The sequence below is a fragment of the Sander vitreus genome, chromosome 19 (genome assembly GCF_031162955.1).
Source record: "Sander vitreus isolate 19-12246 chromosome 19, sanVit1, whole genome shotgun sequence".
Taxonomy (NCBI): Eukaryota; Metazoa; Chordata; class Actinopteri; order Perciformes; family Percidae; genus Sander; species Sander vitreus.
In genome coordinates, this window is record NC_135873.1 from 1,179,022 (window position 1) to 1,204,283 (window position 25,262).

At 39.8% G+C, this 25,262-nt stretch overlaps 3 protein-coding genes across 3 annotated transcripts; all 3 read left to right on the forward strand.

Annotated features, from left to right (window-relative positions):
- The first annotated feature begins 397 nt into the window (after positions 1 to 397).
- LOC144534208 (uncharacterized) lies at positions 398 to 10,966 on the forward strand. Its single transcript, XM_078276009.1, has 6 exons — positions 398 to 720; positions 3,630 to 3,974; positions 5,916 to 6,129; positions 6,385 to 6,449; positions 7,077 to 7,196; positions 7,632 to 10,966. The coding sequence occupies exons 1-6, from the start codon at positions 645 to 647 to the stop codon at positions 8,240 to 8,242; spliced, it is 1,431 nt and encodes a 476-aa protein (XP_078132135.1). The 5' UTR covers positions 398 to 644; the 3' UTR covers positions 8,243 to 10,966.
- A 5,013-nt stretch (positions 10,967 to 15,979) lies between these two features.
- On the forward strand, positions 15,980 to 17,511 carry LOC144534519 (uncharacterized). Its single transcript, XM_078276498.1, has one exon. It carries the CDS (start codon positions 16,054 to 16,056, stop codon positions 17,407 to 17,409), a length of 1,356 nt encoding a protein of 451 aa, XP_078132624.1. The 5' UTR covers positions 15,980 to 16,053; the 3' UTR covers positions 17,410 to 17,511.
- A 3,376-nt stretch (positions 17,512 to 20,887) lies between these two features.
- On the forward strand, positions 20,888 to 24,643 carry LOC144534439 (myelin-oligodendrocyte glycoprotein-like). The gene is made up of 5 exons (XM_078276365.1): positions 20,888 to 21,503; positions 22,681 to 23,058; positions 23,301 to 23,378; positions 23,827 to 23,945; positions 24,061 to 24,643. The coding sequence occupies exons 1-5, from the start codon at positions 21,401 to 21,403 to the stop codon at positions 24,082 to 24,084; spliced, it is 702 nt and encodes a 233-aa protein (XP_078132491.1). The 5' UTR covers positions 20,888 to 21,400; the 3' UTR covers positions 24,085 to 24,643.
- The last annotated feature ends 619 nt before the right edge of the window (positions 24,644 to 25,262 follow it).

Genomic DNA, 25,262 nt, shown 5'->3' on the forward strand with positions numbered 1-25,262 from the left:
ATAGGCAGCGTAACCAAGAGTACGATAATAATAATGTTACAAGTGAATGCACGATGGGTTTACTAGGCCAGTTATTATGGTTTAGCTCATTTGTTAAATATTCTCTCTTCAACACATCTTGTTGTGTGAACCACTGAGGCCATAAATCGTCATGTAATTTGTTCTCTAAAAAAGAAAGTTGTAGATAAGACCATTGGTACTTATCAGTATTTTTCTTTTTCAATAGGCCAGTCTGACTGACAGGCGCACACACGCCCAAGCACACAAATGTAAATATTTATAAATAAATATGAATATTCCGGCCTACCATTCGTCCCCTTTCATCCGCCTAACACGCACATACCCATACACACACACACACACACACACACACACACACACACACACACACACACACACACACTCATACTAGGATGTGCAGTGAGCTAGGCCTGTGAACAGCTTATAATCGAATCGATTACACACTTAGGCTACGCCATGGATGTATTCACACACCCATTCTTCTGTTAATCACGTGGTACTAAAATCGAAAGCAAATTTCCATTCCCCTTGAATGACTCGGAGGGGTCAGAGCTGCTGTTACCAGTTCCAGACACTGATTCATTTTCAAACCGCCTGTATTCAGAAGGAAGGATTCTTTTTGGATGTTTTTGTGTTTTTTTGCTATGATGGGTGGTCGTGTGTTCCTGGTCATCCCCGTCCTTCTGTCTTGTTGCGCAGGTAACGTTACGCATGACACGTTTAATGTCTGTATCTTGACTGCTTAACGTTGTATCGCTATACGGTTCAGAATGAGTGTGTTAGCTATAAAAGCTGTTAAAGTCACGTGTATGTAAAACGATCTTCGCAAAAAGCGGTGGAGGAAAGGCGGAAGTTGACTAAATAGCCATAGTCGTGTGTTTGTTTGTGATCACTGTCTTTATAAAATGATGTCCCCCCCCCTTTTATATCACACAGCAACAGTGGAGGAAAAGTACTGAAATATTTGGTATAAATAATAGCCTAACAGTCCTGCATTCAACATCTTTACTTACAGTTTATTTTCGATTGCTAAACGACAGTGGGCACAACTGGAGTCACATGTAAAAACTCTAACTACAGTCTGCATTACCAACAGTCACCTGAACTAAACAGTTCACATCATCTGCAAAACTCATTCAAAGCAACACAACTCTTAACACACTCAAAACAGGCTCGGTGCAGCCAAACACTCAGAACAATCCTCACTGAGACAACACACACTGTCACTCAGAACACACTGAGAGTAAAAACACTAGCATCAAACACCAATACTCAATAGTTTATTTAAGGAAAAGATATAGATTGTATAATATACCAATTTTTACGTAAAGTAAACAAGAAGGAATGAAAATCAGCAGTTTTCTTCAGTGTAGTATTTTGTCTCTGGTAATGTATGGAATTACTGGGGGAAAAAAACTAAAGGTACATACGTAACAGTAACAAAGAATAGTGTGACTAATCCTGCCTCTCTCCAGCTTCATGCAGCAAGTTTTCTTCATCACATTGGATGTCTGCATCATCTCTAAATACTAATGAATGTGGTGTTTCCATTGCTTTCACCTCCATTACTTTCTGAAAAACAGTAAGAACGCAGTTTTACTATTGTAAAGATATAGTGTTTTTCACTTCTTTTTTTATAGCTGTGTACATAACCTCATAAAATTCCTCATAAAATTCCCATCAGCAGTGTTTGATTGGCACCTGACTGGAATATATTATGTTTGGAATGTGTGGTTAACAGTTTTGACAGCAGTGTGCAAGTCTGATTTTTCCCATAATCCCGCAGCCTTAATATATTTGTTCTTCCTACTGCTTCAGGCTATACGTCCGTGGTACTTTGAGCTAAACGCTAACACCAGCGTGACATTAAGTCCGTATAATGTTTACAAGGTTTACCTTCTCAGTTTAGGGTTTTACATTTCAGGCTGTTGGAAATGTCATAGGTCTTGCAGGAATTTGGTCAGACACTTAAAGTTTTGGAGGAATGAATATTTCCAACAGATGAAGTTCGCTGGATGAAAAGTCCGGCAAAGTTCTTACAGTTGCATCCTGTGGGAAACCTGAACATCTGAGCCAAAGTTCATTGCCATCCAAACAAGCATTGTTGAGACAATTTCCTCAAAACTACAAACGTCAACTTCTTTGTGACGCTAGAGGAAAATTCAGAGGATCACCCAAGTCTGTAGAATGAGTGACGTAGAAAAAACGTCTTCCATACAGGTTACAAAACACTGGAGTTGTTGTGATTACATCAATTTACTCTCATTTGATGTCATTTTCAAAGATCTGAATGCCAAAGAGGAATTGAAAGTCGACATATTGTGTCTTGTGGCTTTGACATGAATCAGCATGACACTGTGAAAACTGTCTTTAGGCGTTCTCTGAAAACTTGAAACAACACGGATAGATAAGAACTTTATTGTCATTATACTTCTGTGCAAGACAACATTACAACAAAATTGTAAAAAAAAAAATTTTTGTAAAAAATCCACGCTATAAAAGAAAGTCAAAATGAACAATAGCAGCAAAAAAAACGTACACTTTTTACATGTTCCATTGTGCATTTTTTTACTTTTGTTTTACATTATGTCTTTTTACTTTTGCACTGTGTTTATTGTTATGCACCAAATTATCACCAAGTCAAATTCCTTGTGTATGCATTTTTGTGTAGGAAAATAAGAACAGCCAGGTTTGAATGAGAGGGACAGTACAAAAACGTGTGTGTGTGTGTGTGTGTGTGTGTGTGTGTGTGTGTGTGTGTGTGTGTGTGTGTGTGTGTGTGTGTACTATGTGTCTGTGGGGGTGTATGTCAGAGTGAGGGTGTTTGAAAATGCTCTCCCTGTGTGTGTGTGTATGGGTATGAAAGGGGGCGAATGGCATATGGAATAGTCATATTTATTTATATCAATATCTATATTTGTATCTGTTTTTATGACTGTTTTGTGTATCTGCAGCTTGACCACCTGAATTTCCCTATTTTGGGATAATAAAGTTTACCTTGACCTTGATAAACCATTTCTGACTTGAAAACAAAAGAGGCAAGTGTTAGAAAGGAATGAAAACAATTATGGCATATGGACATATCGCCCATTAGAGAGTTCAGTCGGTTTCACTTCTCAACGGCTGCTCGATAATGGAAAAAAAGTCATAATCACAATTATTTTGATCAATGTTGAAAATCAGGATTGACGACACTTTTTCTTGCCTAAACGTAACCGCAATCTCCTCCAAAGTGACCGGCTGCTCGCGGTGCTCTGTACCCATCTCGCAGTCACCTTCTCGGGTAACTGAACCACCAACTACCGCTGACCTGATGGAGCACCGCGACCGGCAACTCGCGGTGCTCTTGCAAGGGTTCAGTTGGCGTCTCCACAGAGGCTGGCTTTTGCTTGTTTCTTGAGTGGATTTTGTTGCTTTTAAGAAAAAGTAACTAATTTTTGGCTGTTTAGGTTCGTCACTTTCTCCGCTCCTCTTCGACGTTTTCTGCCACTAGTTACTACGAAGAAGCTTGCTACAGTTATGCTACATTATCAAGACCATGGAATGTTAATGTACGTTACTCAGCAACAGGTGAGTAACATGTTCATGTTTTTTTTTTTCATTGCTAGGAAAAGCCTCGACGGATGGTGTATTGAAGATCTGGACCTTTGCTGGCCAATCGGTCATTCTGCCCTGCAACATCAGTGTCAGTGTCAACGACGACATCCCATCAGTAGAATGGTCCAAGGAAGGTCTGAAACCCAACATTGCCTTCCTGTATCGGGACGGCTGTGAGACCTTCTCGGAGAAGAATCTGGTCTTTGATTACAGGACAAACCTCATCATGGATGAACTGAAAAACGGAAACCTCTCGCTGAGGATTTCCCCCTTGCAGCTGTCTGATGCGGGGAATTACACATGCAAGACGATCCGGGGACGGCCTCGGGAGATCGTTACAGTAGAGCTCTCCGTGGGTAAGCTAGGGGTGACCCCTGAATAGTCGATGCTTGGCCAATATCACAGTCAAATCTTTGCAGAGGCGTTATGAAATGAGGATCATGCCATGATTTTGGCAATATGGGGGTGCTCAATGACTGATTTTACATACTATATAACTACCTGTTTTCTCCCAATAAGTTAAAGCTTTAGTGCGTAACTTTTTTATATTAATGAACGTTACATTCAAGCCTTTGCCAAGTGAGTTTAAATAAATCTAATTAAGACTATCAGCTCCATAAAACTCTTTTTGTATTTCTCAGTATGGCTATGTTCAGAAACTGGTGTCGTCCGGCGACTTTTGCAAGTTGTGTGCCACCGCCCCGATACGATATGGAAGCACAGCCGCGACAATACAATCTAATTTGACTATGTAAATTCTTAGTCTGGGACATAGGCGAACTGTCAATCTGGCAGTTCTGGCGAATGCCAGAAGGGCCAATGCACTCTTGGGCCGAGATTGGGCCACTGGAAAACAGAAAAAACTGCTGCAAGACTGTACGGCTGCAGCCTGGAGCCTTCCGTCTGGTGCCGCGGGGTTTTCTACTTTTCAAAATAAAAGCTTGCGTCTGGTCCACAATGTCTTCGTACTTTGGTGTTTTGGGTGTTAAAGAATGTAATAATATGTTTTAAATGTGCAAGCATTTCAATTCTGTTCTAAGATGGTGCCATGGGATTTAATTTGAAGGTTTTATTAATTGCTTCAGTGTGTGTATTATTTCATTAGGAAAGCCTGTAAGTGCACCTCATGCTGCTGTTGCCATAATCTTACGTGAGCCTGGTTTTTATTAATTATAAACATAACGTCCCCATCTGAAATTGGGCCAGTAAGGGACGGAATTGCCAGGGCCATATTTTTGTCCTAGTCCATCCTTGGTCTGGGCCACCCCTAGGGTGAGCTATGCCGTTGCATTATAGTCTCCTAGCATTAGCTTATTTCCGTTATGGAGGAAGGGTTTGCCTTGGAGTGCTGCACAGGCGTCATTGCTGCAGATTATGGTCAGGTGTGATACATACGTTTGATTGGTTTATCATTAAATGTGTAGATTTCTGCCGCCAGGGGTCTTTATATCAAAACAACAACAAAAGACACAGTTTGTTGACTTAGTAAAGCTATCGTGGGATCATGGCAGTTGTTTTCTTCAACCACCATTGGCGTCAGCAGTCAGCTTCTCACGGTTAGGAGTCCTTCAGCGTTTATCGTTTAGGAGTTTTTATTGGGAACCAAATTATCCGCAGAGGTCTCCTCTCTAAGACAAATAGACCCTGGGATTTAAACCGGTAAAAACACTGAATAAAGCAGTTTTACGCTAAAACTCTGTGTTTCTCTGACGCCGTCCTATTGGGGGCTGCGAGTCGAGCTGCCGCTAACGTTTGTTTTTAAAAAACGACCAAGATCTAAAGACCATATCGTAAAATGTGGCTAAAGATGGGATAAAAAGTCAATTTATGACACATGCACAAATAGCGCCTTCGATAGGTGACCAAATGTAACGGACCGTTACCTTACATAAGTGATAATGTAATTCAAAATATATAACACGGTTTAGTCCGTTTTAGACATTTTAATGCAGAAAAGTGACATATCGTTAAGGACATAGGTAGAGATTTGGGGAAATAATCACTTTCTTGCTGACAGTTAGATGAAGAATATCAATACCACTCTGATAATTTACTGTATCTGTTCAATACAAAGCTACAGCGTATCATAACGACAGCAGCCTTGTTCCGTGCAAAGGTAGCCAAATCTTCCAACCAGCACCTCTATAGCTCTTTAATTAACACGTCATATCTTGTTTGTTTAAGGTGTACAAAAAAAATGATTCTTTTGTCCCAGTCCACCCCTGTTGTCTAGATTGATAACTAATATGATTTTGACATAAATATTGAAACTACACCTTGTATAATTCTTTTTGTAGGGGCAGCCTCTGAGCCAAAACTCTCCAGAGTTTCAGTTGCGGGTGATGGAGTGACTCTGCAGTGTGAAGCCAACTGCTGGTTCCCGAGGCCTGAGATAACGCTTCATGATGTTCAGGGAAACGTCATCCGTGCCGAAGACACAAAGACTCATCTTGATTCCAGAATGGGATGTTTCACCGCCACAAGGAGAGCGACTGTGCAGACTGCCAACAGGTTCTTTATCAGTTTTATACTCACTTATGTTCTCTAAGAGATGTATAAATGTGGTTCCATCTTTAACTCTAGGTTGTCCTTTACTTCCCTCACGTAACCTAATGAGACTGAAATATATTTCTGTATCATTTGAGCATTGTTACAGTCTGCTCATCGCTCCACACAGATCGGATGGTTTCATCTGATGCCTTTTTTCCAGCACAGACCTCGACATGTATCAACTAAAAACAAACTAAACATGTCTTTGCATATCAGGGTCACCTGCAGAGTTCACCAACCTGAGATGAACGAGGAGAGGGTCACAGAGATTAACATACCAGGTATGCTGGTGCTTTAACAATCCATCTGTATGGCATGATTGCTTTTTCTAATACTATCATTTTTCTCTAATTTTGGCTCTGTGTTTTACAGAAAGAAATGTCTTGTCCTAATCTGAGATGATAGGAGGATAATAGGATGATGGGATGATAAGAAAATGAGGACGGCTGTATATAAGCCTCCAAAAGGGTGGTTCCTTCATTGAAGGAGAGTATCATGTCATTAAACTGCATCTACGTTTCCTTCACTTGCTTCCTTTCCTCGCGTCTTAGTCCGTCCCACCGAGGAAGCATGGGAGAGAAATCATGCAAGGAGAGAGGAAATGAAGAAATGTTTTTAGGGGAATGAGACGTTCTTTCCTCTGCAGCGCCACATTAATTCGTCGAGTTAGCAGCAGCTTTCAGCTGCACGGCTTCCATAAAGGCTGCTCTCTGTATCCTTGCTCATAGCACCTCAGAGATCCATTCTCCATTCTCGCTCCACGGCGCAGGATAAGAGCGGCCTTCATGAAGGAGCGAGGAAATATCAAATAAGAGACCTGAGATTCAGCCTATGATTTTATCTTCAACTCCTATGTGTGGTCAGGTGACCTCTGTTTGGGGAATTTTAACACTTTATTTTCATTTCAGATGAATGCATCAGATCCTGCACTCAAAACACCATCATCGCTGTTACAGTTACCACGATCCTATGTGGATTAAGCTCATGCGCATTAACAGCCCTCCTTTGCAAGAGATGTGGCCACTCTGGTAAGTCGGTAACACGTGTTTTTTTCTGCAGCTGCTAAATCCAAAAATTCATTGCCAGCTTCTTCAGCCAAGTACTTCCAAGACACAGCTATGTGTACAGTATGTGTGATTATAACTTCTTGTGTATGTATATTTGTACCACTCGGGGGCACCAAAGCTGTTGCTTAGCTTCTGGTGATTAACTAACGGCAGCTGATTGACAATAAAAGCCTTTACAGCAAGTAAAAGTGCTGACATAGAACTTTTAATGTGCACCAAACACAGTAAGAATTGAGTTTAATTCAAACAGATGGACAGTATTTTTAAACAGCATATCAGGAAACATTCTTTTATTTCTCGTGTTTCTATTCTGTTTGATAATTTATAGTAACAGTAGTAACAAAACGGAAATGTCAGTGATAAAGTGATACATGTTTCTTTGTGTTTTCCACACAGTGGGGAGACATGAAATGCATAAAAGTCCAACATGCAGCAATGTAGAAGGTCACAACCTTGGTGACCGCGTTGGAAATGCCTCCACTGAGCATGTGATGTCAAACCTTCATGACAAAAAAGAGATCCGCCGACTGACTGAAGAACTGAATCATCTCAGATCTAAACAATGTGTTGCGTGCCAGCATGGCCAGCCTACAGTCGACAGCAGTCCTTCCAAATCTTCAACAGACGTCTCCAAACCCACTGTACCTGACCCAAACCAGTCTCCCCAGAGCAACAGTCCAAAAGCAGCGACCTCAACCAACGGCAACCGTCCAAAACCTGGCAAAAAAGATTCAAAACCTGCCATCTCCATACATATTCCAGCATCCAGCCCCGAGATCCAAAGAAGCAGTCCCAACCACGGCAGTCCCGCTCCTCTGACAGGTAGCGCTGCTTCTTTAGGTTTTCCTTCAGATGCAACGCATGTTGGCCGTTCGATGAGCATGTCGGATTCTCGTCCCCGTCCAAATAGCGCCAAGATCCAACGCAGATACTCCACCTCAGTCCTATCTAACCGCTTCAGTCCTCTGGAAAACTTATCTGAAGAAGATGTGGAGCCGTTGCTGTAAATGAAAACAGAGCAGATTGAGATCTGATGTTTTCCTCTTTTAGCAAGATCACAAACTAAATACTGAGGTCAGTGCTGAAAAAAGAAGTCAGTTCTTTTACATGACTAAAAGTAGAAATACCACGGTGTTAAAATACTCCGTTACAAGTAAAGGTCCTGCATTCATTCTTTTACTTAAAGAGCCCCTATTATGCTTTTTGGGATTTTTGCCATCGTTTTTTTGTGTATGTAATAGATGTAAAAAGTAAAAAAAAAAACACATTCACTCTAGAGCTTAGATCGGGCCCAAAAAATCAAGCCCGACCTTACCCGAGCCCGTGCACGTTGTGTCCGAGCCCGGCCCGCCAGAGCCCGATTTATACATTCTTTTGAGACGCGGGCCGCTATAACTGACGTTCTCAACTACAATTCTGAGTTGTTTGAACTACAGAAATCTATTTAGAATTATCTTAATGAATAATGCCCGATGACCCGGCCCGTGGGATTCGGGCAGAGAATCTAAACTCTAATTCGCTCCACATGGAGCTTTCTCTCGCACAGACAGCACTTGTTCTCAACTGCATGAAAACGGCTCATCCACATTCCTCTTTGAAATTCCTCAATTAATGATGTCACTGATAGGCCTGTAACAATTCCGAATGTTGCTGTACAATTTATTGTCTCAGAAATAATTGCGATTAACAACATAATTGTCTCTTTCAGTCAATTAAAAATAATGTTTATTTATTTATTACTTTTCCAAACACAATACAGTTCTGAATGAATCCCAGGATACATATTTTGGTTATATCACTGTTATTTGACCCATATAGGTGTAGTAACACCTATACAGTAAACCATACCTCTTTATAATCATAAAAATATTGTCTTTTTTCTTAAATGAACATAAAATTGACAGTAGTACATTGTTATATGGTTTTCCCGACCTTTGCTTATGTCAGCAATTAATTGCGGTAAAACAAATTAACAATTGCGATTAGACATATATAATGATTGTTACAGGCCTAGTCTCTGATTGAGAATGCCAGCCCAGTCTTTCATCTGTGCTGCCCATTGGTGCTGCCTGAGCAAGCACGGCGCCCAGTGGCTTGTTTGAATTTGGTTGACCAATCTCAACAGAGTGGGCCAGCTGACCAATCAGAGCAGACTTGGCTTTTCAGGAAGGCAGGACAGACTGTTTCAGGTGAAGGCACTGCAGCAATGTAGCCTGGAAATCCAGACCCAAATCCGAATCAATGTATAGACTATAAAAAGAATCCCTCTGAACCATCACTTATGACCCACTTGAAGTGTGTGGTGGTGCTTATTTTACAGTGTTTGGAACATTTCTGGGCAACAACCTCTAAAAACCTAGCCAGACTGTAACCACACACATCCAAGAGCAAGCTACGAAATTGCCGGTGCAGAAAACAGAACAAATGGCTTCTGGTGGGGCCAACTTTGAATGTTGTGTTTACAAACCACAATGGATAAATATACCTTCTGCTTTTAAAGGTATAGTAAGTGGTGTTAATCCAATACACTTTTTTTTGTCAAATTCAGTGAATATCTCTTTTTCTATCGTTATCGTTTTCTGTGTTCGCTGAAAAAAAATCAGAAAGGACGTAGTTGTGTGAAAAGTACAATATTTCTCTCTGAGATGTATTGCAGCAGAAGTATGAAGTAGTATAAAATGGAAATACTCAAGTTTCAAGTACCTCAAACGTTTACTTAAAGTGGCTATATACAACTTTCAGATTGTGTTGATTCCAGCGGCCGCTTTAGACAAAAGCAGTAGAGTTTTTACCACACCTGCTGTCATAAAGGTCTTTTCTTTACGGTGCTGTATTGCCCACTGTAGATTATTGAGTTAGTGTTACCATAACAGGCAGTCCTTTTGGTTTACTGTCATGAAGCGTGAACTTAGTTATAGAGACCAACAGTTTTTAGCACCAGAGGTCGCCATTTCAAAGTGGAGCTAACTTGAACTACTTTATATACTACTTCATGTACAGAGTTGAAGTATCACATAGTACAAACTTGAAATACGCAAGTTACAAATAGTACTTAAATAGGCTGCAGTACTTGAATAAATGTACTTAGTTACTTTCCACAGCTGTCTGAGGTGAACGACTCACAGCTGTGAGCTGGCTGAGGGTTTGGCTGCATGTTTTCGTAAAGGAAAAAGGAGGCATTAGGGCTTTTTACAAAATGCTCGTTACCTATAAGCTGTTGTAACTCGTTAAAGTGTCAGGAGCTGCTCTTTCTGCAGATTTTAAAAATACACAACACACACAACCACACACACACCCTGTGAACCAAAGAAGACTTGCCAAGTGAGTGTATAGAAGTGTGTAGAAATAAAAAAAATAAAAATAAAAAAAAAAGTCTCTACACACCTAAATTGATTCAGGTTTCTGGTCTTCAAACCTTAAACATTGTTTTTGCTGTTTCTTTATGTAGATTCATTTAAGAGAAAAAGTATTTGTCTTAATATACATCATTGGTAGTGTACAAAACCTTTATTTCAAAAATCCTGTGCACATTTTACACATATAGTATGTTACAGTACTTTTTGATGGGTGGGGTTATTTACACAGGTTCATTTTTATTCTGCGGTAGGAGTAAGTATTAATAATGTGTTTAAATGAACTTCTATTGTATCAATGGTCAAGGAAATCGTATTTTTGCATGTTTTTAAAGCTTTTGTATAACATTACAAAATAAAGAACTATGCCAGTTTTAATGTTGTGGTCACTGTTCATTGAGGCGGCTTCATTTCCTGTTTGCTTGTGACTCAGATTGATGCTGATCTGTGACTCAACGTGGCTGAGAATGAGCTGCAAAGTCACGGTGGCATTCTACATGTTGACGTATGTATACAAAGGTTCGTCAGCAAAATGTAAGACAGATGTTCTGTAGGGATACTTGGGGTGTTGTACAATACCCCCCCTCCCCACCTAATAGATTGCCTTTCTGTTTATACAGCATGTTTTGCTTGTCCTTGAAGCAATTCTCTAAATTCATGCTAGATCTGACTTCTAAGCATATACTTTCATTTCTCTTAAATGTCACATTTCATTTGTCCTGTGACTTCCACTTTTGATGGTGATTCTGATGGTGATTCTGAGAAGGATTATTAGTCTTAACTGTAAAATGCAACGTTGTAGTTTCCATTTGAGATAGATGGGGGATTTGTGTCTCTCTCACTTTTATCATTTTCTCTCTGAACATTGTTCTCATACTAAAATCCACGTGTCTGAAGAGAGGAGTATAAAATGTTGAGTAACTCATCTAGAGCCGGGGGACGTAGAGAAAATCAAATATCACAATATTTGTGACCAAATACATTGATATCGATATTGCGGCGATATTTGTATTTTTTTTGTTTTTGCTTTCACAAAATATTTACAAAATGAGATTTTAGATAAATAATCATCAATAACGTGGTTAATAGAATATGATAGAACAGTCTGGTAAGTTCAGAAAATGACATGACTTTGAAGGTCCAGTGTGTAGGAATTTCTCCCATCTAGCGTTGAGATCATATATCGCAATCAACTCTGGCAGCTACATTTTGAATCAACTGGGAAGAATTTAGAGCAGCTTGACTGAGGCACGAGTAGAGGGAATTACAATAATCCAGACAGGAGAAAATAAAGTGTGAATTGATAGTTCAAGATCTGAAGAAGACGAGATACTTCAGGTTTCTTAGCTGAAGAAAACTGGACTGGGAGTTTAGTGACATGATGGACAAAGTTCATAACAATGCCTTTTTTTTTACGTGACCTTAAAAACTGGTCACCTTTATAAAAGGGGAACAAGAATTTCTGAGAAAGTGCTTTTCAGAAATTCATGATAGAGACATATTTAGCTCTCACTGAAGAAAACGATGACCTTTTTTAAAGGATCAAATCAGCATTTTTAGTTTCATTTTAGTAAGAGACTTTAAACGCACAATTATTGCATCCAGTTCTCAGCAGCAACTTGGTGAGTATAATGTTACATAATTATTACAGACAGAAAAAATAGCCTAAACTACAACAATAAGATTCAAGTTTTAACAAAACCAAATTAACCTATTAATGATCATGATGTAGTCATGAAAAACATTCTTTGTTTAGAATAGATGTGCTGAAACATGCAAAAACGTTAAAAAACAGTAAAGTTTCTTTAATTAAGCCACAATGAGCTCATGTTCTGATATGAAACTTTCCAACTTTCTCAAACAGTATATCCTTCTACTTTTTCTATATTGTTCTCAAACTATATTTCTTTAAAATTCACCTTTAAAGTTGATTATACTTTTTTCATTTCATGTCCAGCACTTCCCTGGCTGTTTATCATGCCATTATCCATTATCTTAAATATTTTTAGTCTCTGTTTTTTATCATTTTTATTGTTTATTGTTGATGTGTGTGTGTTTTCTATGTAAAGCGTCTTTGAGCATCTTAAAAAGTGCTCGACTAAACTGCTGCAGTCACAATAAATGTGTGAATGTGAAGCTCAGTGGTTAAAAGAAAGGTCAATTTGGGAGTAAACCTATTACTGATGGTAAGAGCACACCCCCTTTGATGCTCTGCAGAATATAAATATCAGACTTCTTCCTAACATACGCTCAGTTGATATTTGAGAAAGACCAAAGACACCTGTTTGGCTGATATTCGGGGAAACCTGAGGGACTGTAAGACTTATTTAAGATAGTTTTTTCATTCTGTTTATGCTTCATTTTGTTCTTCTTTTATATCTGTAATTTCAGTGAATACAAATTTGCAGAAAATACAAAACAGAACACCTGCCATGTTTGTTTTTGCACTTATACACGAGCCCTTTCTGCTGATTTAAGTCTCTCTAAACAAAAAATAAAATGCAGTTTACAACAACTGTCCCAACTGTGATTTTGATTATTGCATCTTTAAGCTATATTAATACGCATATTCTGAAATTGACCCACAGCTAAAGGTACATTTGAACAGACGGATTTTCCAAAGTCCTATATAAATGTAATGCAAAGTGCATTTATGTGGACTAATAGTGTTATTAAAGTACAAGTAATCTGTTACTATAATATTAATACAACTCATGGATGTAGTTACAAATCTTAGATGTTTTACTTATTACTGTAAAACTTTACAAAATGAACGATAAATGGTAGATGTTAACATCGCAAGATTTACATTGTTTATTTGACGTGTTTTTTTATATTAAGTTTTTATATATTGAAGACACAGATAAACAACAAGACACAAACTCTTTTTGACCTGATACAGTGTTTGACGATGACATCACTGCCCCTCGCTGCTCTCCTCCTCCTCCTTACCATTGTTCCCACGGTAACTGGAAGTGGTCAGGACGATGTCGGACTGTACAGGGTTTCTCCTCGAGGAAATTCCACCACGTGTCCCGAGAATCTTGGTGGGAGGGAACATCCTGGAACAGAACAGATACAAACCCATTTGCCAGACTTTTAAAAACAGCAGAAGTTTTGTGACGCTCTACGACACCACGAACAGGATTCCAGTGTTTTCTGCTTACAAGTACGGAGAGGTGCAGGGCAGTAGACCCAAAAAGCCCATTTGGAATATAGAACCACAGGTGTGCTTTTTTATTTGTTTACTCCGTTACATTATTATTTAAAATATTGTATTTTTAGCTGATTACATACCTACATTGTATTATTGATTATTCTATCCCTCCTCTCTGGTTTACCCCACAAGTCCATCCATAAACTCCAACTGGTCCAAAAACTCAGCTGCCCGTATTATCACCAGAACCCCAGACCCTGAACACATTACTCCACTCCTCAAACAACTGCACTGGCTCCCTGTCCAATACCATATTAACTTTAAGATTCTTCCTCCATAATCTCGCTCCTCTATACCTCTCTGAACTCCTTCAGCCTTACACTCCATCCCGAACTCTCCGATCCTCCTCTTCCTCATTGCTTTCCCCTCCTTCTGCCCGCCTGTCCACAATGTGGTTCAGAATCTTCAGCCATTCTGCCCCTGGCCTTAGGAACTCCCTCCCTCTATCCAGCCGTACCATAGAGTCTCTCCCACCTTTAAACATCCCTCAAAACTCACGTATTTCAGAAGGCCGACCCCACATAACTCCACTCTCCATCGAATTCCCTAGTTATGTTGCTTTTACTTACATTTTTTATCTCAATCTTTTAAATGTGTTTGTTTTAATTATATTTGCCTTTTTAACTGTATTTCTGCTTGTTTTAACTGTAAGGTGTCCTTGAGTGCTATGAAAGGCACCCATAAATAGAATGTATTATTATATATTATTATTATTATTATTATTATTATTATTAAATAAAAACAGCTTGAGAACAGCATTTTTGCTAAATAGTCAACTATTAGCGTATGTTTTAAGATGACATTTACTGGTATGCTACTGCAATAAAGCTGCAAAAAAACATTCCTGAATGCCTTCTAACTGTAAATCTGGTGATACTGCCCATTAGGGCTGGGAATAACAGGGTACCTCACGATACGATGCTATACGATACATGGCTCGCCATACGGATCATATCACAATACAGCAATTCTGCGATAATATAGTGCTAGATAATCTTATAACAATACATCAGGATATCGGTCTGACTATGAATACAAAATGCCCAGTGAAAAGGTTAAGTGCAGGTTTCTCTCCTAATTCCCTGCAAGTCCAAACTGTTAGAAAACAGCACAATTCTGCAGCACAAGTTTTTAGTGTGTACATTAAAATTACACAACTATAGGGCCGCTATGGGGTCCAGACTTTGGACTTAAACATCACTTTCCTCAAACTGATTTCTGCCATCCTGTTAAAGAACTCTTCCTCTTACCCCTCGTTAACGTATGTTCAAGTTTTCCTCATTAATGCTAATGTTAATGAGCGCCACCTCGAGGAGCCATGAAGTAGCAACACTGGGAGTAGAAAAATCTATCTGAATCTATCTTTGGTGCCAGCATATCGATTATTCTATCACACGAAGCACAATATATTGATATTTGTTCCACCCCTACTGCCCACAACTAATCCTCATCTGTCCACAGCGCCTACTATAGACCTTCTCAGTTGCTCTTCCTGAGGTTTTTCCTCTGTTTCTTCCTGTTTAAGTGCTTATTGGGGATATTTCACACTGCATGAGATTGCTGAGTCAATTTTAAATTGTAAAACTTTGTGTAAGCAATTGGTTAATGTACATTTAATTGACCCTGCTGGCATCAGTAACTTATCCTTCTTTTTGTTACAGCTTGAGAACATTAATGACAACCAGAACATGAAGCGATCTAGTGACAAAGGGATCTACATCTACCAGGCTGGGAATGCTGATTACACCAACCAAGGGTTCGACAGAGGGCATCTGTTTCCATGTTCTTATGCATTGAATGAAAATGATAAGAAATCTACTTTTACCCTTACCAACATTGTTCCACAAGAAGGCACATTCAACAAGGGAAGCTGGAAAGCGAATGGAGAGCTGCATCAAATGTGTTCTGGATGAATACTGTTTCAACAGCAATGGTGTTAAAGAAGGCTTTTTGGTAACTGGAGCACAGCCTGGCCAAAACAAAATGAACAACAAGGTTAATATTCCTTCCATGCTCTGGTCAGCATTCTGCTGCTACAGTCAGAGAGAGATGAGGTGGCTAGCAAGTGCACACTGGGGTGAAAACATCCCTGAAACTGAAGTTAAACATCTGCAGACTAAGACCTTGGCAGAGCTCCAGAATCACCTGGGAACATTGACCTCCAGAATTTTACAGTGTTTCCTGGAACACAATGTCCTCTCTACACAACTGTCACTCAGTTATACCCTTACCTTGACAAAACCTGTGAATGCTCACCAACTATTTCAACCACCTCTACCTCTCCAAGTTCAACATCTGTCCCTCTTCTACCACATCTGTCCCTCTTTCTACCACATCTGTCCTTTCTACCACATCTGTCCCTCTTTCTTTCACATCTGCCCCTCTTTCTACCACATCTGTCCCTCTTTCTACCACATCTGTCCTTTCTACCACATCTGTCCCTCTTTCTTTCACGTCTGCCCCTCTTTCTTCCACATCTGCCCCTATTTCTTCCACATCTTTCCCTCTTTCTTCCACATCTGTCCCTCTTTCCACCACATCTGTCCATCTTTCATCCACATCCGTCCCTCTTTCATCCACATCTGTCCCTCTTTCATCCACATCCGTCCCTCTTTCATCCACATCTGTCCATCTTTCATCCACATCTGTCCATCTTTCATCCACATCTGTCCCTCTTTCTACTACGTCTGTCCCTCTTTCTTCCACATCTGTCCCTCTTCCTACCACATCTGCCCCTATTTCTTCCACATCTTTCCCTCTTTCTTCCACATCCGTCCCTCTTTCATCCACATCTGTCCCTCTTTCATCCACATCTGCCCCTCTTTCATCCACATCTGTCTCTCTTTCATCCACATCTGTCCCTCTTCCTACCACATCTGTCCCTCTTCCTACCACATCTGCCCCTATTTCTTCCACATCTGTCCCTCTTTCTTCCACATCCGTCCCTCTTTCATCCACATCCGTCCCTCTTTCATCCACATCTGTCCCTCTTTCATCCACATCCGTCCCTCTTTCTACCACAACCGTCCCTCTTTCATCCACATCTGTCCCTCTTTCTACCACGTCTGTCCCTCGTTCTTCCACAACTGTCCCTCTTTCATCCACATCTGCCCCTCTTTCTACCACATCTGTCCCTCTTTCTACCACATCTGTCCCTCTTTCTTCCACATCTGCCCCTATTTCTTCCACATCTTTCCCTCTTTCTTCCACATCTGTCCCTCTTTCTACCACATCTGTCCGTCTTTCATCCACATCCGTCCCTCTTTCATCCACATCTGTCCATCTTTCATCCACATCTGTCCCTCTTTCTACCACGTCTGTCCCTCGTTCTTCCACATCTGTCCCTCTTTCTACCACATCTGTCCCTCTTTCTACCACATATGTCCCTCTTTCTTCCACATCTGTCCCTCCTTCCTCCACATCTGCCCCTCTTTCTACCACATCCGTCCCTCTTTCATCCACATCTATCCCTCTTTCATCCACATCTGCCCCTCTTTCATCCACATCTGTCTCTCTTTCTACCACATCTGTCCCTCTTCCTACCACATCTGCCCCTATTTCTTCCACATCTGTCCCTCTTTCTTCCACATCCGTCCCTCTTTAATCCACATCCGTCCCTCTTTCATCCACATCTGTCCCTCTTTCATCCACATCTGTCCCTCTTTCTACCACGTCTGCCCCTATTTCTTCCACATCTTTCCCTCTTTCTTCCACATCTGTCCCTCTTTCTTCCACATCTGCTCCTTTTTCTTCCACATCTGCCCCTATTTCTTCCACATCTGTCCCTCTTTCTTCCACATCTGTCCCTCTTTCTTCCACATCTGTCCCTCTTTCTACCACATCTGTCCGTCTTTCATCCACATCCGTCAATCTTTCATCCACATCTGTCCATCTTTCATCCACATCTGTCCCTCTTTCTTCCACATCTTTCCCTTTTTCTTCCACATCTTTCCCTTTTTCTTCCACATCTGTCTCTCTTTCTACCACATCTGTCCCTCTTTCTACCACATCTCCTTTTTCTACCACATCTGGAATGACCACATCTACCCCTCCCACAACTACAGCTGGCCCTGTTACTACGACAACCAGTTCTCCCTCAACTACCACTTTGAGCACCACTTTACCTACAACTACAGAAACACCAACTACTATTCTAACAACCACTCTCCCTCTGACCACAGCATCTGACATATCAACGACAACTTCTCCTACAACTACCATTCCAGCAACAACCACAGTCCCTACAACAACAACAACAACAACAACAACCAAAACTACTTCCACTACAACCACCACCACAACTACAAAGAAGAAAGATAAGGATGAAAACCCAAAGCCTCCTATACCACCTGCTCCACCAGTTCCACCTGTTGAACCAACAAGTCCTCACAAAACTACTACCATTCCACAAAAGGCCATTACCATTCATCCAGCAACTACTACTCAACAATCGTCTCCCATTGCACTGATGCTTCCAACTTCAATTGCTTATCACATCATCTCATCTCATAGTCCACCTTCCCATTCAGCTCCTTCTCAAACCTCAAGCCCTACAACGATGTTTAACCCTCCTGTTCCTCTTTCAAATTCCTCCATCCTCTGTCCTCCTATTACACAAATGCATATTTCTCACTATTACCAGAATGTCCTTGCCTACTACCAAGTGTTATACCAATACCAGAATAACTGACATATTGGCAATTATGTCCTAATCAAGCAATGATGGTACTAACCTTCAGTGGAAAATGTGGCATCTATTCTTATAAAATGAATAAATGTATCTTCCTCTTCAATGTTTTTTTGAATGTTCTAATGAATTTCTTTGCCTTATGTACATCATTTTAAATCACATCTGTGTTGAAAAAGCGCTATGCAAATAAACTTGTATTGTTCAATATTAAAGTCCATACAAATAATATTTAAAGCCAGTGGATTTATTACATGACCAGTATCAAGGTGCACCAGATTGAAAACCAGCCAAAAAAGCCCATCAAGCTCTAGATTGCCCAAATCTCAACTCATCGCTGGTTTTACATATACTTTATTTAATCAGGATATTATATTGAGATCAAGATCTCATTTACAATTGAGACCTGAGTACAAAGTGAAATATTAAACAAAAATTTAATCAAATGAAAATAAGAAAGATTTAAATATCAAGACAGCAGTATGTAGGCATATTAGGAAACATGTACGCACATTTTAATACAGATAAGTTAAAAACATTTTTTTAAAGTGTTTTAAAGCCCTCATTCACCATTGTAGACTGCATGAACGTGTTAGCTGGTATACACATACTTAAACACTGGCATATCTTAATTTGCAAGGCCATTTTAGGTATGCTTCCCTTCTGACCTTCATCAGAATAGTATGGGGAGAGTTGTGTCTGTGTGAAATGGAAGTGGCTTAAATCAAAATGTCCACTAGATGGCATAAGTGTCCCATTTGAGGACAACTCCTCAGAAGCTATCTACAGTAGATGATAATTTGAAAGCACAAAGCATCACTCAATTGCTGTGAGTTGAGGTTGTTAATTCGTCTAACCAGAGTCTGCTGCTTGTGTTTGTATAACAGGGTTTATATATTATGCCATTTCACTTGCCATTATTGTTATTTAATATCAAGGTGTGTAGATTTATTGGCTCAAGGCACCTCTCTACAGTAGTTAAATACTGCTGGCTGATGTTTACTCATTGCCAGTTATGAGAGACATGCCCAAGGTGAGTTGCCGAATGCAGCACGGAGCACAGATATTGTTTATTTATGTCCGTATATTCATTGAATGAACATGTCATGTTGTCTATAGCTTTATATTTAGGGAACAATAATAGGTGTCACTGTCAATGTCAATTTATTTATATGGCACGTTTAAAAACAACTGGGTTGACCAAAGTGTTTTACAAGGTAAAAACAACAATTGAATACAGAGTACATCACAAAGGAAAATAATAAATGAATAAAAGGTAATAATATCTTCCTTAACTGGAAGGAAAGGCCAAAGAAAAAAGATGTGTTTTTAACAGTGATTTGAAGTGTGCAAGAGTAGGGGCGGTTTTAATATGAAATGGTAAACTGTTCCACAAGTTAGGGGCGGCTACAGCAAAGGGTCCATCACCTCTGGTTATGAGCCTGGTTATTGGCCAACCCGTTCTCACTCCGAACTCGTAAAATACGGACGCTTGGGCAGTCAGCGTCAGATACGACGCAAAAAGCACCCTTCAGCGTGTGTGTAGCAGCTACACGGCGCTTGAATGATGATGACGTAGTGTTAAGAGCGACAATGGTAGCAAGTAGTATGAAAGCCCGAAAATCCACATAGCAAGGTTGGTTTGGGTGGTAGATGGGTATAATACGGTCAGGAGGCAGGCAGCAGCATTTCGGACTAGCTGCAGGCGTTGAATAGACGACTGGTCTAAACCCATGCTCTTTAAAAGAATCACAATAGTCAGAGTCGTGAAGTTATGGAGGTGTTGATCCAACCTCTAAGTCATAGGGACGTAGATAGGCCTTTATGTTGGCTATGTTGTCTCAGCTGAAAGAAGCTAGACCTGACAACAGAGGAAATCTGCTTGTCACCCAAAGCGCTGTCGAAATAGACACCAAGACTCTTACGCCGTGGAGCAAATGTTAGGGCTAGTGGGTCCTGGGGTGCCGACCTCAACCAGATCGTTTTTGTCCAAACACTATAACCTCAGCTTGTCCCAGTCTTGAGGTTGAGGAAGTTTCGAGGCTCATCCATCCTTTAATGTCATTTAGACAATCAGCAGGGACTGCAATGAGCCCTTCGTTTTATCTCTTCATCTAATTCTCTGCAAAATAACAAGATTATTTCCCAAAATGTCCAGACTTTGCTTTTTCAATCTGCTTTATCTTACATTGTTCATTGCCATTTCAAATATTAAATGTATATGTATGTATATGTATATATATATATATATATATATATATATATCCTGTCAAACGATTCAGCCCCCCAACACAGAGAGCGACTCTGCAAGCCTCTCTCTCTCTCTGTGAAACGTTCAGCCCCCAACACGGAAGCGACTCTGCAAGCCTTCTGCTCTTTATTTTTATTAAATCTTCGATCTTATGAAGTGCACCCTCTCCCTTTCTTCTGGACCCAAGAAAGTTAATTTCAGGCAGATTTCAAATGTGTTTCTGCGTTCAGATATTTACAGTTGTACAGTCAATTAGAGGTGATTGAAGCGTCCATTTTCAGATATGATTATGCAATATGAAAATGTGATACATTTACATAGGCTATAGAGGGAGAAAGACACTGACGCATGCTGGTTATAGGCGGATCAGGATCAATTCCAGTAATTCCCCCAAGAGCAAGCATTTAGTGCGAGAGTGGCGAGGAAAAACTCCCTTTTAGGAAGAAACCTGGCACAGACCCAGTAGGTAGGCGGTGTCTGACGGTGTCGGTTGAGCGTGTGATGAACAGTGGCAATAACAGTCACAATAAAGATAATGGAACTATGATTAGAAATAGCAGTTGTAGTAGTTCATGGCATAGGAGTCTAGATCATAGTTTGCACAGCAGCACTTGATCTCAGTTTTCTGTCTGTCTGTAGTAACATTAACATAGTTAAATGGACGTAGAGAAGCTCGGTTGCAGCGTTTCTCCATCGCCTATAATCTTACACTTCACCCTCGTCGTCCTATTGCTGCTTGTCGGCTTCACAGCTGTTGAAGGTAAGCTCATGCAACACTGTCTTTACCACAGCAATGACTACAAACTAGCCTACTGATATATTCAGCCTTATAGACAGATTATTGTAGCCTCTCATGGAAATGAATCAGTATCTCCAGTTTACATGTAAACATGGAAAGATGTAACAATTTGTTTCTTATCATGTTATTCTGAGATGTGTTTTTCTGTTTTATTTCTCTAGACATTTGGTAACTGTTGCTTAAATTGGATTTGCTGAAATGATAATTCAATAATGATCACGGATGAAAAAAAAACATTCTTTGTCCATAACATATATAACATTTCAATAAACAAAAGGGCTTAGTGTTTGTATAAAGTTTACTGACTGAAACTCAGAGAACGATATTAGAAAGTCCATTAATCTGTCTTCATGTCACCGGCTTAAGGTTTTACATGTTGTAATGTTACAGGCGACATGTTTTTATCCAGTTATGTGACACCCACTTTATCTTCTTAACGTTTGGATTGATAAGATTTAAGGGGCCAAAACTCCTGTAATGCTAAAATAGCCACTTTATCTGATACACCTGTTGCAATTCAACAAAACAGCTCTGCCATAAATCCTACCTTTACAAAGTGTATAATGTTTAGTTTTTGTTGACATTGTGGGAAATGTGTAAATTGAATTATGTGGTTACTGAAATCATAGTTAAGGTGGTGTTGCTATGGGCTGCATTATATCTGACCTGTTTAAGTCAATTCATTCTGTCATAAAATGAGCTGCAGTCTAGATTAAAAACTTCTTTAAGCTTATGATATCTCAACCGAGATCAAATGTTCTTTTAGAACCCATTGCTGTGTCATTAAGGGTTGTGGTGGTTTAAACTTTGGTTTAGTCGAAACCTGGTTGTTCTGTGTCGCACACCTGCTTTAACAGAGTTTTAATGTCATGGGTTCATTATGAAGGGTGATTGCTACTTTTAAGAACATTTTATTAACTTTTAATAGTTGAAATCAGTCGACAGTTTTGACAGTTCAGGTTTTTGGACAAAACAAGATTCCCAGATTAATCGTAAAACATAATTTGGAGGTTAAAGTTTCAGACTTATTTGTTAGTAAAACAATAGTGGAGATGTTTAAATCATCAGCATACAGTGAAACAGATCCCAGACTTAATTGGCTTCTTAGCAGGGTTTAAATTTAGGCTCCATTTTTCAGGTGACTCTCGCGTGGTTGGTCCACTTCAGCCAATCGTGGCTGCTCCTGGTGATGACGTCATCCTGCCGTGTCACGTGGAGCCTCCGGAAACCGTGGCGGGACTGACGGTGGAGTGGTCGAGGCCCGACCGTCAGCCGGACCCCAGAGATCGGCTGAGCCGGGTCGAATATGTGCATCTTTACCGGGACACCCGCGAGGTCCCGGACATGAAGATCTCATCGTACGTCGGTCGGACAGAACTGTTCACAGAAGGCCTGAGACACGGCAACATATCGCTCAAGATCATGAACGTGACACTTGCAGACAAAGGGAGATTCAGATGTTTCATCCCAAAGTTAAACGGCCAAATACAGTCTTCAGTTGTTCAGCTTGTTGTTGGTGAGTTAGTCTGTTAAGTTTGTGATCCAGATTAAAGCTGCAATAAACATTTTGACGGAAAATTGATCGTATCAACATTTTGTCTTGTCTGTACAGTGCTAAAAATATAATATACAAGATCAGTGCCTTGAATGTCTTTTTGTCAACAACTTATGTTCCTGCTGCCCCATAGCAAAGGGCTGTTGTCTCCTTTAAATATTATTGTAAGTCATTGCACTCTTTACACTTTTGTTTTTTTTCAGAACGAAAATCTGCTACAACAGAGACGCCACCCAGAAGTCACCAAACTCCTGATCCGAGGAAAGAGGCGGATGGTAAAGGTAAGAAAAAGTCTTAAAATGCCAACGTTATTAGTACAAACATTGGGTTTTAAGTTTCTTTATTCCTGTTTGGCAGGCCATCATTGTCAGTGGTAGACTCAGCCATTCCTGCTTTGGATTCAAATTGCCTTTACACACATACAGGAAACGATGCATGCATCTAGTGTAATTTCATGTCAATAATATTTCATTTCCCACTGCCCCACTGCCCATGCTTCACATTAAAAGCGTAGAGCTACTCAAGAAAACAACAAACACTTTGTTGTGAAGTTAAACTGCATTCGCTTTTACCACCGTTAACTACGGGCGTCACTAAATCAACAGGACCAAAATGAGGATTATTACTTACTAATGTCGGTGCTTTGGCTTCTATCAAACCTGACATTGAATCACATTCATGTTGTTTGTTAGCTCTCATCATCATTGTTTGTTTGATTCTTTTTGTCAGGTGGTTTGTCCAGTCAGCACATATGGGTCGTGGTTGTCTGTGTTGTCCTGATCATCCTGGTTGTTTTTGGAGTCATAGTTTATTTACCACAGGGTGTCACAAAGTGTCAAAAACATAAAGTAAGTCAGAATCAATTTTGAGTTTATGCATTTTCTTATTGTCAAAAGAAAACACACAATTCCTTTCTCTCAGTTGACTAATTATTACTTTTTATTTTTTAAATTGTCCCTCCAGCTTATATTGGTACCAACTGTCTAAGTGCACATTGGAAGACACCGAAACCCACCAAAGGTCCTGTAAGTTTCTCTGATCTAGAGAGTCTTAAATGTGAAATAGAAGATCTGTTATTTGTACAATTGCTGACTTCATGTTGAAGGCATCAGGATTATTTGCATCTGCTGTATCCGGACTGAAACAGGGTTTTTTGGATAGTTTCACCCTATTTGAATTTTGTTTCCATAGCTTTGCATGTGGCTTTTAGTTGGACGTGGCAGCAGTGAGCCAGAGCTAAGTTTACATTTAAATGGAAGACATTGTTCATCAGGGAAAGTTAAAGGGTTCTCTGCTTTGTTATTTCCCTTACTTGCTTTTTATTTTATTCTGTTCTAATTTAATTATGTGTTATGTTCTATGTGTGTGACATGAAGAGGCTACAACTTATATTTAATTGTGTTGTGAAATACGAGATATATAAACCTTGTAACAGTGACTGTCAAGTTATGTCTTAACTTATTCTATATATAAACTCTTGTTCTGTTGTTATATGCTGTTTTTATTCTAAGATGTTTCAATAAAAGCGGGCCTTTTCTTGGTTAAACATTGTTCTTGTGATCTAACAGATAACCTTTGTTAATGTTGCACTTCAAATATTTTTTTCAGATTTGATTTGTCAGTTCTGTATGTTGTGCTGTGCGTGAAGAGAATTGTGAGCACAGTTGATTATTCAGATGTTAAAAGCTACCTCTTGTGTTACGCTGCTCAAACAAGCACATTGTATTGTGACTTCTTGATGATTTCGTTTGTTTTAAATCAAAAGTCAATTTGATGAGTAATCGCCACATCTGGAGTGAAGTAGCTCTGTAATCTCATGCAATGAATAGTTGTGTGAAGAAACTGGACACAGTCGGTAACAAGCAAAGTAAGTTTCTAAAGAAAATAGCTAATATAGCTGATCAGGAAACTCACACAAAGATAATTGTTAGATATGGAGTGCAGAGAACATCAGCTCGATAAAAATGTTCATTAGAGTCACGCTAAGAAACACAAACATTTTGTTCAGCATGTTGCCATTATAACTTCACATCATGTTGCCATTTTAGTGAGAACATGTTTCAGACAAAAATCAACAACAAGACAGACAACGAGGCAGACAACAACAGAATTTGAAATTGGAAGTTGAGACTTTTTGGAAAGTTTTTTTTATTTCTCTCATGAAA

What these genes read in the sequence shown, in the direction of transcription:
- LOC144534208 (XM_078276009.1), top strand. Translation starts at nt 645, where the DNA reads ATGTTTTTGTGTTTTTTTGCTATGATGGGTGGTCGTGTGTTCCTGGTC. An exon ending in CCTTCTGTCTTGTTGCGCAG is followed by an intron (nt 721 to 3,629) that starts GTAACGTTACGC and finishes TTTCATTGCTAG; the next exon opens with GAAAAGCCTCGACGGATGGT. An exon ending in CAAGAGATGTGGCCACTCTG is followed by an intron (nt 7,197 to 7,631) that starts GTAAGTCGGTAA and finishes TTTTCCACACAG; the next exon opens with TGGGGAGACATGAAATGCAT.
- LOC144534519 (XM_078276498.1), top strand. Translation starts at nt 16,054, where the DNA reads ATGCTCACCAACTATTTCAACCACCTCTACCTCTCCAAGTTCAACATC.
- LOC144534439 (XM_078276365.1), top strand. Translation starts at nt 21,401, where the DNA reads ATGGACGTAGAGAAGCTCGGTTGCAGCGTTTCTCCATCGCCTATAATC. An exon ending in CGGCTTCACAGCTGTTGAAG is followed by an intron (nt 21,504 to 22,680) that starts GTAAGCTCATGC and finishes TCCATTTTTCAG; the next exon opens with GTGACTCTCGCGTGGTTGGT. An exon ending in CAAAGTGTCAAAAACATAAA is followed by an intron (nt 23,946 to 24,060) that starts GTAAGTCAGAAT and finishes TTGTCCCTCCAG; the next exon opens with CTTATATTGGTACCAACTGT.